Source organism: Geotrypetes seraphini, chromosome 15, assembly GCF_902459505.1.
Source record: "Geotrypetes seraphini chromosome 15, aGeoSer1.1, whole genome shotgun sequence".
Lineage (NCBI taxonomy): Eukaryota > Metazoa > Chordata > Amphibia > Gymnophiona > Dermophiidae > Geotrypetes > Geotrypetes seraphini.
The window spans coordinates 63,184,479-63,198,470 of record NC_047098.1 but is presented as its reverse complement, the minus strand read 5'-3'; the positions used below and the strand labels follow the sequence as shown (position 1 = coordinate 63,198,470).

The window sequence follows — 13,992 nt, the reverse complement described above, 5'->3', positions numbered from 1 at the left end:
GGCATTTCTGCATCCAGTGTGATATTTTGGTGTCCATAGGAGGGGTTCCCATAATTTGCAAATAGATATTATTATTGAAGCAGAACTAGTTATGGTTTAGGATAAATTCAACTACTACTATTAACTAGTTTTTCAATAATTTCTGCCATGTATTATATTTCAGCGAAGTTGTGTTTAGGAGTTTATAACATGGTCTTATGTTATGTGCATGGGGAATATTGCTATACTGTGGTGGCATAGCCATGGGGGGGGGGGGGAGGCTGAGTTCTCACTTTGGGCACAAGCCCTCAAAATTGTACTATCTGCTGCTATTGCTGATGGGGTTCATCAAACTCTGCTAGGTAAAGTGGTTTTGCAACAGTGACCTGGAAGTTGGCAGCACTTTTTATAGGCTGCCACCACTGCTGCGACACTGGGCACCCACTCCACCACCTGTTTGTTTTTTTGTGACATAGAGCACGCATGGGGGCCCACCCACCTTGCACAAACATAATTTTTGAGCATGTTTGAAAGTTGAGCAGGTGAGGGCGAATGCAGTGCTGGCAACCCAACAGAAAATGCCAACCGCTGAAGGACATAGCATCTTCAGATATTTGGAGGTCATAGGGAGGGGGGCACAGAGAGCGGAACAAGCCCAAGGAGAGGTGGTAGTGCAAAATGTGCCCCCCCCCCCTTTTTTGGGGAGCATAGGCCGTCTCCAAAACTTTAGGTCCTTTCCCATAACCCTTCATTGTAGCTCCTTTTCAACCTAACCCTGTAAACCGTGCCGAGCTCTACGCTTGTGGAGATGGTGCGGTATACAAACCTAAGGTTTAGTTTAGTTTAGTCTGGCTGCTGTACAGTGATTTCACTTCCATTATGACAAGGAAGATGTCACAGGCCAGCTACTATTAATCATTTCTACAGTAGCGCTATTAGACATACACAGCGCTGTACATCAAAATATAGAAGAGACAGTCCCTGCTCCAAAGAGCTTACAAATAGTCAAGATATACACAGGGATGGCTGTTCTTTAACTTGTTTAGAACATCTATATCAGGGGTAGGGAACTTCGGTCCTCGAGAGCCGTATTCCAGTCTGGTTTTCAGGATTTCCCCAATGAATATGCATTGAAAGCATGCATATTCATTGGGGAAAACCCGACTGGATTAGGCTCTCGAGGACTGGAGTTCCTGATCTAGAGCCTAGTGGCTCCCTTCTGTTAGGCAAGAGCGTTTCTCTCTGGCCCCGAGAAGGGAAAGAGAAGACGAACCTGGACTGTCAAACGGGCTCTAGCTATCTCGCTCCACGCTCCACGCGCCACTGCGCGGCGACGCTCGCCTCGCGCCCCCTTCCCTAACGACACGTCACTGGCGGGTTTCCTGTTTGGACTAGGCTTGTCCCTTTCAAGCCGCCGTTGTTCCGAGGACTTCCGGTGGTTGGCGCTTCCCTCACTTTTCCTCTCTCTCTCTTTCCCCCCGGAAGGAGCAAATTCCACGGGCGCGAGGAGAGCAGCAGGCGGAAGAGGTGGTTGCCGTCAGTCAGTAGCGCGAGCGGCTCCCCGCACTCTGCTTCCTGACAGGAGGATGCCCCAGGCGGCGGCGGCGGAGGCGGTTCTCAGTCCTTCCTGCCAGGCGTTGCCGGAGGAGCGTCTCTAATCTTCCCGCAGCGGACCCGGGGGAGGGGGGCTGACGTTGCGCCTTAGAGCCCGGGCACGAGCTGGCCATGGCTCTCGGCGCGGGCCCGAAGGCGGGTCGCTGAGCGCAAGGAAGCGCCCCGTGGCTGGAAGCCTTCGTCAGCCCGCTGAACGCAGGTACGGTGCGCGGCCCCCTCTGCTTCTCGCCTCGCTGTGGGCCTTTCAATGCTCTCCTGTGCGGTCACTGATCTGGATCACCTAGATTTGTACGTCCCTGAGCCTAGTGTTGAGTTGCTCTCCATAAAATAGATGCGAGTGATGTGTATGTCTTATACTTAGATATTTTTTTTAGCTGGCTTTTCTTATTACTTCACTAGTGATTTTTGGATTCTTAGTTACGACACAAAGGAAATAGTTAAGGAGTGTGATCATGCTCTCCAACATCCTGTCATGAGATCTTGTCATGTGTTGATTTTGAATTATCTGCCTGCAGATAAAGGGATACTTACAGGAAAACTTTTTTTTAAATATAATCAGATGTTTGCACCATATATACAACAAATGTTATTTGTTTCTAATCTGAAGTATGAATCTGATCATGGAATATATCTTCAATATGGCTATATTAGGCATTCTGGCACATCCATGGCGTACAAGAATTTAGATTTGAGGCTCTCATCCCACTCCTCAGGATGCACCTAGCCAATCAGGTTATTATCCTGATGCCTATCATATATATGTGTGAAAGAGATCTGCATACATTGGAGGCAGTACATACAAATTTATTTCCTGCATATGCATTATGGATATCTTGAAAATTAGACTGGCTTAGTGTGTCTAGAAGACTGGGTTTAGAACTGCTATGTACTTTTAGGCACATCACTTACCCCCTCTTGTACAAAACCGTGCTAGCAGTTTTTAGTGCAGAGAGAGCACAGAGAGCCACGCTGAATGGCCCGTGCTGCTCCCGATGCTCATTGAGTTCCTATGAGCGTCGGAAGCGGTGCGGGCCTTCAGCACGGCTCCCCGCGCTAGAAACTGCTAGCACAGTTTCTTAGAAGAGGGGGTTAGATTCTGTGAGCCTTCATTTTTCTTGTAACTTTGGGCAAGTCACTTAACACTTCCTTCCCAGGATAAGTACCTGTCAAAAATATGTAAACCTCTTTTGACGGTAACCACACAGAAAAGCACTTTACCCTTTTAATAGGGCTTATGAAAATCAGGGATTTTGAATTTGGCAAGTCTGAGTCCCGAGGCAGACTTTGCAGCTGGCTGGCTGCAACACTTTTTGTATCGCTAGTAGCTGTAGTACCTTGGTGGTTTTCCACAGCTGTAGCTAAGTGTAAGATTTGTTTGGTAGGCAATTCTGTGATTACATTTCCTTTTTTTAAAGAGGCACTAGACTTGAGGAATTCTCTTGGATCAGTTTTTGTCTTTCGCAATTGTTTACTCAACAGACAGGATTTTGAAAGCTTGGTAGATGAATCATAAACAGTATGTGGCAGAAATTGAAACCTAGTAAATTTGAGGTCCTCTTCCATTTGCTTCATTTTCTGCTTGGTTCAGGATGCCATATCCCATCCTCTCCTGGCATGCATACTGTGTGTTCAGCTGATAATTTCCTGTTCCAGCTCCTGTATGATGTTGGAAGTATTCTTTCTGCAGTTTAAAATAGAAGAAAAAATATAGATCAACTTGTTCTTGCCATAGTGTTTTTGTTCTCCTGGAACAGTTTGACATTTTTATATTTAATCATATTTAATAAATTTTCAAATTAACAAATAAAAATAAGAAACATTTCAAATACAACAAGAAGAAAAACAAAATTTACAGAGCTATTATATAATAAATATTATCAATAAAAACAAATATTCCCAATTCCCTCCCTTTTTCCCTCATTCCAGAGCTGTAATTAAAAATTCATAACATATTAAGTAATATACAACTGCGAGTATGTGGTGTTAAAAGTGTCCAAATAAGGTTGCCAAATAGTAAGAAATTGTCTCACCTGTCTATTATCCCATTCTAATAATTGCATACTTTCCATTGTCAAGATGTATTCTAGAATGCCAATGACTATATGTTGATCTCAAGGGTCCAGTCCAAAGATAGAGTATGACTTTCAGACCTGATGAAATTGTTTTTTGAAGAAAGCATCTAAGCCTAAGGCCTCTTGGAATAGGATGTTTAAGATCAAAAATCCAAAATATACTATAACTAGTGTTTAAGCCCGTTACATTAACGGGTTCTAGTAAAGCCTCCTTCCCTCACATGTCCCCTATTTTCAGCCCCAGCTCCAAACCCATTTTTAGCCCCCACCCCAGCCCCCTTCTCCCATCAGTTCCCTTTCAGCCCGAGCCCCCTTTTCTCACCAGCAGCATTTCCCTCCCCATTCCACTTCCGTGTCCAGCAGCACCTCTTCCCTGCTCCCCCTGCCCTTCATTGCTCCCCCGGCCCAGTAGCACCTCTTCCCTGCTCCCCCAGTCCAGTAGCACCTCTTCCCTGCTCCCCCTGTCCCTCTTCATTGTTCCCCCGGCCCAGTAGCACCTCTTCCCTGCTCCCTCTGTCCCTCTTCTAACGGGTGCTAGTAAAGCCTCCTTCCTTCACATGTCCCCTATTTTCAGCTCCAGCTCCAAACCCATTTTTACCCCCAAACCCCCTTCTCCCATCTTTTCCCTTTCAGCCCCAGCCCCCTTTTCTCACCAGCAGCATTTCCCTCCCCACTCCACTTCCCTGTGCAGTAGCAGCAGAAGCATACCCTCCCCCTCAATTTTTCTGTGCAGCAGCAGCATTTCCCTCCCCCAACCCACTTCCCTGTGCAGCAGCACCTCTTCCGTTCTCCTCCTGTCCCTCTTCCCTGCTCCCCCTGTCCAGCAGCACCTCTTCCCTGCTCCCCCTGTCCAGCAGCACCTGTTCTCTACTCCCCCTGTCCAGCAGCACCTCTTCCCTGCTCCCCTGGTCCAGCAGCACCTCTTCCCTGCTCCCCCTCACTGCTTTACCTCTAATAGGTGCATTTAAAGAAGTTAACATTTGTGGGGTTAAACTGGGCAAAGAGGCATCCTCTAAATAAGCCTCTATAAGAGAAGGTTGGGAAGAAGAGTCGGCCATATAAAGACGTGTAAAATAATCACTAAATACTTAAGAAATTATATTATTGACATTAGTAATAGTCCCTTCTTAAAGGCGAAGCGATTGAACCATCCTGGGCCCACTCCAAGTTTTAGTATGTTTCGCTAAAAACAACCAGGTCGATTTCCAAAATGAAAAAACTTAAATTTCCTATAGATAGCACTACGTTGATACAGTTCATGTAAAAGAGTATTAAGAGCCACTTGAATCGCAAGCATATAATCCTTATGAGAAAACTATAGGACGTTTCAGGTAAGTCCGTTTTGCACATTGAAACTGGTGTTCGAAAGCGATCATTTTAGCAGCAATACGTCGGTTCCGCGAAGCGACATAAGCAGTTATATCACCTCTAAGAACTGCTTTAGAAGCTTCCCAATAAAGAATCGTTTCTGCTGCATGTTCAATTCATCATTGAAGTGAGCATAATCTGCCCATCGCTCTACAAGATATTGCTGAAAATGTGGATCCTCATATAGATATGAAGGAAACCGCCATCCACCTCCTCTACAACCCCCTAACTCAATATCTACAAACACCAGAGCATGATCTGAAAGCATTTGTGGTCCAATAGTAGAAGAAAGAACCCAAGAAAACAATTGCAAAACAAGAATATAATCAATACAGGACCAAGTAAAATGAGAGTGTGATAGATGCGTATAATCTCTTTCAGTAGAATGCAACAATCTCCAGGGGTCAACTAAATTTAAAGCAGAAGACTGCTGGCCTGAAGATCTGTGCAAAGAAGGATCAAGAACTTGATTCAAATCTCCCGCCAAAACTGTTTTAACCAAATTTTGAAAAAAAAAAAACATGTTCATAGACATTAGGAGCATACACCACCAACAAATTAAAAGTAAGTGTACTTAATGTCACTTGTAAATAAACAAAACGACCATAATCATCTTTTGCAAGTAACTTGGTTTGGGATTGAAGATGTTTACTAATAAGCACTGCTACATCACTTTTTTTACAATCAATAGAGGAACAAAAAGCTCCCCTACCCATCCAGTTTTAAATTTCATATGTTCAATTTCAGATAATTTGGTTTCTTGTAGACATGCGACATCCACTTTCTGGCGACAGAGACATGCAAGCAACTTAGCCCGTTTAACAGCTGAGTTTACCTCTGATACATTCCAAGTGGCCACTCTAAGTGAAGATAAAGATTTACCCCCAATCATCCCATAAAGAAAACAGAACTACAAGGAAAAATATACAGATAAGACATCCAGGTGCCCAGCATTCACCACAGATGTCAGAGATACTCACAGTCATATAAATAGCATCAAAATGGTTTAAGAAATCTTCTATAGTATTATATTGCAACAATTGAACAATTATTAATATAAATAGAAAACACTTAGGGGTCCTTTTATCAAGCCGCGCTAGCGGGGTTAGCGCATCGGACATTTCATCACGCGCTAAACCCCGCAGCCGGCTAAAAAACTAACACCTGCTCAATGCAGGCATTAGTGACTAGTGCGGCAGGCGGTTTAACGCGCGTTAAACCCCTACCGCAGCTTGATAAAAGGACCCCTTAATGTTATGCACAGCTCTAGAAAATCCACCCCACCCCAATTCTAACCTCCCCTCCATCCGGATAGATCATTTTCAAAAAAAAAAATCTAGACGTATTTTTTGAGAATGGACATTTTTCCACTGCCGATTTTGGGCAACTAGCGCCATACGTCCGAATTGGACTTAGATGTTTCTTTTGATTATGCCCTGCGGTAGGTTTGGACTACTGCACAGCACACCTCCTATAAACTAGGAACCCATTAGGGAAACCGTAAAATTGCTTTCCACATGAAGACATTCAGAACTAGAATCTCCCCAAGAACCTATCTAGTTCAGCATAAGCTAAATATATTATGATGCAGGTTGGGTCAGTATTCAAAGTGATTTAACCAGCCAGAAATGTCTCTTGGCTGGTTAAATCACCTGTTTGGGGCTAACCACTAATTTTCAGCAGGAGTTAACCAATTAGTACTGCTGAAAATAAACAGCACCAAACTGAAAACTGGTTATTTGGGAGGGGCGGAGTTTGCACTTGGCTGATTTAAATGCCAATATTCAGTACATAACTGCATAAAAGTCAGTCCAATCTTTTATGCAGTAACCCATGGCCAGTTAAGTGCTGAATATGGCACTTAATCAGCTATGTGTTATTAGCTGGCTTTGGAAACTGGAAATTCAGTGCCAGTGCCCGGACATGGCCAGTTTTCAGTATCCGGGTTTAATGCCAGCAGCCAGTGTCTCCGGAGACTCTTTCATTAGAAGCAGCAGGACTGTCATAGGGGAAAACACCCTCCAGGGGAGACATGATAGAAACCTTCAAGATCATGAAGGGCATAGAAAAAGTGGACAGGGACAGATTTTTCAAACTAAGGGGAACCACAAGTACAAGGGGGCACTCAGAGAAATTGAAAGGGGAAAGGTTTAGAACAAACGCCAGGAAGTTCTTTTTCACCCAGAGGGTGGTGGATACATGGAACACGCTACCAGAGGATGTGATAAGCAGAAGTACGCTACAGGGCTTCAAAGAAGGTCTGGACAGGTACCTGGAGGACAAAGGGATTGAGGGGTACAGATCGGAGTAGAGGTAAGGTTATAGGTACAGGATTAGAGGTAAATTATAAAATTAGTCAGAGACCACTGTTCAGGCAGTGGGCCTGATGGGCCGTCGCGGGAGCGGACCACTGGGCAGGATGGACCTCTGGTCTGCCTCAGCGGAGGCAACTTCTTATGTTCTTATGTTCTTAATCATCAAAACACTGATCACTGCTAGCTGAATATCGAGCCCTTAATTTTTAGACATGTATATATATGAAAGTGGTCTACTTCTTGGGGAATAAGGAAAGCACTACAGCATATCATAAAATGTAGTGCTTTCCTTATTGTAGGTTATTATGAGATCATAGCCTATTTATGATATGAATGTCTGTGGTCTTATGACATCACGTTAGAATTATCTGCTTGTGGATGGTTTATAGTGTGCAAAATTCTATTTGGTTAAAATAAACCAAGACTAATTTCATGGAGCCAGACTTTCTAGATCGAGCATGAAATGCATGAGGAGGAATTATAATACCCATTAAGAGCAGGCCAGGCATAGAATACTACAGAAATTTAAATAATATTTTATACTAGGTAGTTAAACTGTGATGTTTTGGATACATCATAAAGTTTAGTAATGAGCTGGTTTGTTTTATTATGCTACTATAAAATTGAAAGCTCAGTTTTAAAATCTTCCATTTATATGTTTATGCTCAGAATTTTCTTTAATTCCAGGTGTGCTAACTTGGAACAATGTTGAACATCAATCCTCTGGAGAACTTGAAGGTTTACATCGGTAGTCGGCCTCCACTTGTGGTCTTCATGCTCAGTGTAAGCGCCATGGCGATAGCTTTTCTGACATTGGGCTATTTCTTTAAAATTAAGGAGATAAAGTCACCTGAAATGACAGAGGTATGAAATTGTATTCAAAAGTCTCATTTGTTACCCTTTCTTAATGACTTCTGTTTGTTTATGAAAAATATATTTATGTGGGCAGGGTTTATTGGAACACTATACTAAAACCAGATTTCCTTAGTGTCTGGGTTGTACTGTTCTGAGTAAGTACAGTAGGTGTTTTCTTCCTGTCAGCAGAGGGAGGTAGAAAAACTGAGCTTTCCCAATGAACTCGCCAGTACAAAGGGGCTTTGTTCAGTAGAAATCTCCAGTTTTTTCTCTACCTCTAGCAGAGGGTAAGGTTGTTCAGATGATCCTGGTCCCTGGCCTAGTTTCCAGTAGCGCAGCCCTTTGCCATACAGCTTGGTAGAGCTTAATGACTGGCTCCCAGGTTCCCAGATCCAGACCTGATCAAGCATGGAACACTGTTCCACTGTCCTGTCATTGCTTAATAGTGACGGCTTGGTGAGGCTTATGGCTAAGTCCCGCAGGGCCCTGCAAGAGGATGTGGGTCCCCATTCCAACCCCCTGTTGCCTTTGCATCCCTTGGGCTCCCCTGCAACGTAAGGCAAGCAGGTTATACTGAGTTTACCTGTTTCAGCTTTCTCCTATTTAGGGAGATAAGCTGTTTATTCCTTTTTTAAAAAAAATTTATTAAACCCCCCAGAATCTGCCCTTTTGCAGCCTTTAGAAACTCGGCACTCCTAGAGGATCAAGAAGGAGGGTGACTGGCAGGCATGTTGAAGGCCCCCCAGGCCACAATACAGGTCTCATGCCTCTTCTGTTACAAATAATGTCCAGCTGTGATAACAGTTCCGGAGGGGAGAGCTCACATGTGTCTCCGGAGACTCTTTCGTTAGAAGCAGCAGGACTGTCATAGGGGAAAACACCCTCCAGGGATTCAAGACAAAGTTAGACAAGTTCCTGCTGAACAAGAACGTGCGCAGGTAGGGCTGGTCTCAGAGCATTGGTCTTCCACCAGAAGGCCACCGCGTGAGTGGACTGCTGAGCATGATGGACCACTGATCTGACCCAGCAGCGACAATTCTTATGTTCTTATGACAGGACCTACGAACATTTGGAATGCAGGTGGTGTTTCTTCTGCAGTAGGAGCCTGCACAGCCCTTATTCAAGTGTGAGGGCTCAGGACTGGTTTCTACCACTTCAACCGTAGGCCAATCCTTAGATGTGGGAGGCTTTTCAGACCCTCTTTCACCAGGGTTCTCGTTCTGATCATGCTCCCCCCTCAAGAAGAAAAAGAACAGCATTCCCCTTTCATTCGCCTTTTGGTGGGAAGAACTTCAGGCCTGATTTTAATTAGTATCAGAGGCCCTTGGTCTCTCCAACGCCCAGGTGGATGACCTGTCTGAGTGTGATTCCATTTTGGTAGGCTTGGCAGGGCCCCTGAATCATCTTCTGCTTCACAAAGCTCTTCTCGCTGAATGCTGGTGAAGTGGGAGCCCAGGATTTTGCTCCAATTGTATCCCCTTGGGTAGATCCTGGGCATTCTCCAAGTTGGACACCTTGTTGAGGCTGTGCCAAAAAAAACATATTAGAGAACGCTGTTCATGTGCAGGGCAGCTCAGCTTTTGAGAGTCTTATCAAAAGGAGGTGGAGCAGCAGTTTATACCCTGACTTTCCACCAGCACGACTAGGATACGGGCTGCTGTTTGTGCTGGCTTCATGGTTAGGGCTATGCTCAATTGGTTCCAGCAGCTGCCCAAAACCCCTGGGGTCAGGGGCTGCTGTTTTGGTGGGCATCTGTATGAACTTATGCATCTCTCTGAACTGGATGTGGTCCTGGTTGCTCCATTTAGCAGCGGATAAGGCCTCTAAGAAGCTTCCGTACTGGCTGCCATTTTAGGGCTGGCTGCCCTTAATGGGTTTTTGAAGTTGGTTAAGGACATGGCAGAGGCTCAGTCTCTCTGGCAGCTGGAGCACAGCCAGAAGGGCTTCTGGTGGCCCCTAGCAGCTAAAGGCCATGTGAGACCAAGGACAAGGGGATGCAGCTGGAGGGGAGGGCATACCTGACTTGTCAAGGACTCACAAAGGGGGTATGACCTAACACTTTATTTTTATTCTGCAAAATCTTCCAGTGAGCTACAAAATTGTAATCAATATAACAAAACACATCAACCAGTCATCTTTACTTCTCAAGAAATTTTTGAAACGATTAAGTTTTCAGTAACTTTCTAAAATGAAAATACGAAACATTTAAGTATTAATGGGCGAAACTGAGATTCCGAGCTAGCAGTCTAATAAGAAAGTAATCGCCCATGACGTGTCTAGGGAAATGTAAAAAAGACCAATTTATGCTGTGAACATATAGGAGTAAAAAAAATTAAAATGATCCATACAACACTTTGTAGCAAGTCAGTTCTGCCCAAATTAAAAATGATAAATACGACAAAAAACTGGCTTCAATAGAAACTAGTCTATAAAGTGGTGTCGGCTAAGGAGAGAGAGGCAGTGGTGCATCTCAATGGTCATGAATCTGGACTTGGAGGGTGAGATGTACATTGTCAGCATCTATGAGACAAACTTGTTTTTTTCTGTTACGTAGAGCATTATTGACCCCTGTTCGGTTACAAAAGTTGGACAGCTCTAAATCTAATAAATGTTGGCATTGTCTTCTCGAAGCAGGGACTTTAGATCACTTATTGTTCTACTGTCCGTTTATTTTGGCTTTTTGGAAATCAATATAAGAACATAAGCATTGCCCCTGCCAAGTCAGACCAGGGGTCCATCGTGCCCAGGAGTCCGCTCCTGCGGCGGCCCCCCCAGGTCCATGGCCTGTAAGTGCTTCTAACCTAAAACGTTCATACCCTATTCGCCTAATGTCCTGTAAGTAACCCTCTATCTGTACCCTGCAATCCCCTTCGCTTCCAGGAAGTCATCCAGTCCCTTTTTGAGCCCCAGTATTGTACTCTGTCCTTTCACCTCTCCTGGAAGCGCGTTCCAGGTGTCCACCACCCGCTGAGTGAAGAAGAACTTCCTTGCATTCGTTTTGAATCTCTCTCCTCTCAGTTTTTCTGAATGACCTCTTGTTTTTGTTGTCCCCGCTAGTCTAAAGAATCTGTCCCTCTCCACCTTCTCTATGCCTTTCATGATTTTATAAGTCTCTATCATGTCCCCACTCAGCCTCCACTTTTCCAGGGTAAAGAGCCCCAGCTTGTCCAACCTTCCAGTGACATTATCCTATGATACTGTGCTTTTTGGCATGTCAATGAGAGCTAAAAGTCAAATATCATCTAAAAACAACAGGCTTTTATTAATAATGACAGGAGTTGCCATACAACCAATTATGAGCAATTGGAAGAATTGGATGAAGCTTAATTATAGTTTTTGGTGGAATTCATTGTGTCATGTGTATAAAATGGAAAGAATATTAGCCATTCAGAAAGGGAATTTTAAGAAATTTCAGGAAATTTGGGAGCCATTAGCAAAATACTATAATGTTTAATTAATGTTTTTCCCTATGTTATGCACATCCGGGAGGGGGGAGGATTGGGGGTCTGCTAGATTAATGAAGTTAGATATATTGGGGTTCATTATAGAAATGTTATGTGATTGCATTGTGATGGTTTAGGAGGGAGGGGGGCTAATTCTGAAATGGAATATTAAGTGTATTATTGATGTATAAAATGTGGTGTGTCTTGTTCCTATCTTTTTCAAAGGTTAATGAATTACTTGTCTAATGTATTGTTACAGGACTGGAATACTTTCCTCTTGAGGTTTAATGATTTGGACTTGTGCATATCGGAGAATGAAACCTTAAAACATCTCATAAATGACACTACAACTCCAGAAAGCACAGTGACCAGTGGACAAGCCAGATCGACACAATCACCGCAGACCCTTGAGGATCCAGGTCCCATAAATATTTCTGTATCAGTTACTCTGACACTGGACCCTTTCAAGCCATTTGGAGGCTACTCCCGTAATATCACGCATCTCAGTTCTACCATATTTGGGCACCAGATAGGACTTTCAGGTACATAAAGTTCTTGGTGAACAAGGCCTGTACAATAGCCATGTCAACTCTGAAATTTATTGTGCTGTCTTGGAGAATAATTGATAAAAAACAAATGTTCTGTTTGAGGCATGACTTATTCACATTGTGCAGGCGGATTTCTCATTATAAATTTGATGAAACCCTGCTTTCTGACTAGTATGTAACTGGCAAGATTGTACTAGGCAAGCTCCCCTTAATTCCATGGCTTCGTGTCCTTTTCTGTTAGATAAACTCAAAAAATAGGTTTCTTTTATAATACTATCTCTGGTTCTCTTTCTTTAAGGGAAAATGGGGTGAAGTTTCATGTTACCTAATCTTTTCAACCCTAAACCACATATACCACAAATACATTTTCAAAAATGTGTGTGGAATATCAGCCCCCACAAAGCAGGTAATTTGAACATGTGAAATTTTCCTAATGCCTTAAAGAATAGTTAGAAGCACTTAAAGCCCTGTCAGAGATGGGAAGGATTCAGAGGAGGAGGGAGATGGGAAATGCTGTGTTTGCACAAAGTAGGATCTGGCTATATGTTCTCTTCATGCTGCCTTTAATTCCTGTGCTCTTGGGCTTGTGCTATTCCTAGGAAGGAGAGGTATGTGTGATTGCTCATATGTTCTGGAAGAAACTGTTGCACCGATAGAACCACTGATTGGAAATGCTGCTGTAGGGCAGTGTTTCTCAACTTCTTCAATCCAAGTACCCCTGACCAAGCTCCACCCAAGACCCGCCTAAGCTCCACCCCTGACCCCACCCCCATAATAATAGTACTAATTGTAACGCAATTTCTTCCATCTATTTTTCATATACACACAATATAATCTTATTAATACATAATGGTAACCACAAAATTTTAAAAAACACAAAGCACACTATACACAAAGAAAATGTTATTTATCATTTATATTTGGGGTTTTTTTTTTCAAAGAGGTCAAGGCAGATGACTTTAAAATAAGCAATGTCACCTCAGTAACAACTATAGAAAAATAGACAAATATACAGTAGTGCAAAATATAGACAGCAGATATCAAATCTCAAAACTGACATATTTCGATCACTAAATTGAAAATAATTTTTGTTGTCTGGTGATTTAATGAGTCTCTGGTTGCACTTCTTTCTGACAGTGCACAAATATTTCTTTTTCTGCCTCCTGCACGCTTCCTCTCCTCCGGACCTCATTCCCTTCCCCCAACCAACATCTCTCACTGTCCCTCCATGAGTCCAACTTTTCTTCCTCTCTTCTCCACCCTTATTGGCAACATGTCTCCCTCTCTCTCTCTCCCACCCCCCTCTACTGCCACATCCAACATTTCTCCCTCTCTCACCCCCTGAATCATGTGCAACATTTTTCACCACTGCCCATCAGCTCCATTCTCATTTCTCCTTCTATCACCCCTCTCCAGCACAATTCCACATCTCTCTTTCTATTACTATGTCCAACATTCCTACCCTTGCATCCCCTTCAATCTGTCCCTCTGTTCCCTCTCCACTACCATATCCAACATTTCTTTCTCTCATCCTTCTATTCCCCATGCATCTCTACCTCACTTCTCTCTCTATGCCCAATTTTTCTTTCTTCCTTTCCCCATGTGCACCATTCCTCACTCACAGACTCATGCCCATCAATTCTCCCTTTCTATTCCCTCCCTTCTGTGTCCCATGTTCATGCCCCTTCCCTTCCTTCTGTGTCGAGTTTGTGCCCCCTCCCTTCCCTGCCTTCCAGCTTTGTCCCAAAATTAAGTTGAACGCTGGGGATTCCTGCCTGCCCTGTCCTCCCATACTTCC

The 13,992-nt window shown here is 43.7% G+C and overlaps 1 protein-coding gene across 1 annotated transcript in view; it reads left to right on the top strand.

The window, feature by feature from the left end:
* Positions 1 to 1,372: 1,372 nt before the first annotated feature.
* TMEM248 (transmembrane protein 248) overlaps positions 1,373 to 13,992 on the top strand; it is a 35,104-nt gene continuing 22,484 nt past the window's right edge. The window contains exons 1-3 of the mRNA XM_033921930.1: positions 1,373 to 1,792; positions 8,036 to 8,212; positions 11,906 to 12,188. Of these exons, the coding sequence (XP_033777821.1) occupies positions 8,054 to 8,212; positions 11,906 to 12,188 (442 nt within the window). The 5' untranslated portion in view covers positions 1,373 to 1,792; positions 8,036 to 8,053. The remainder of the gene's footprint in view (positions 1,793 to 8,035; positions 8,213 to 11,905; positions 12,189 to 13,992) is intronic.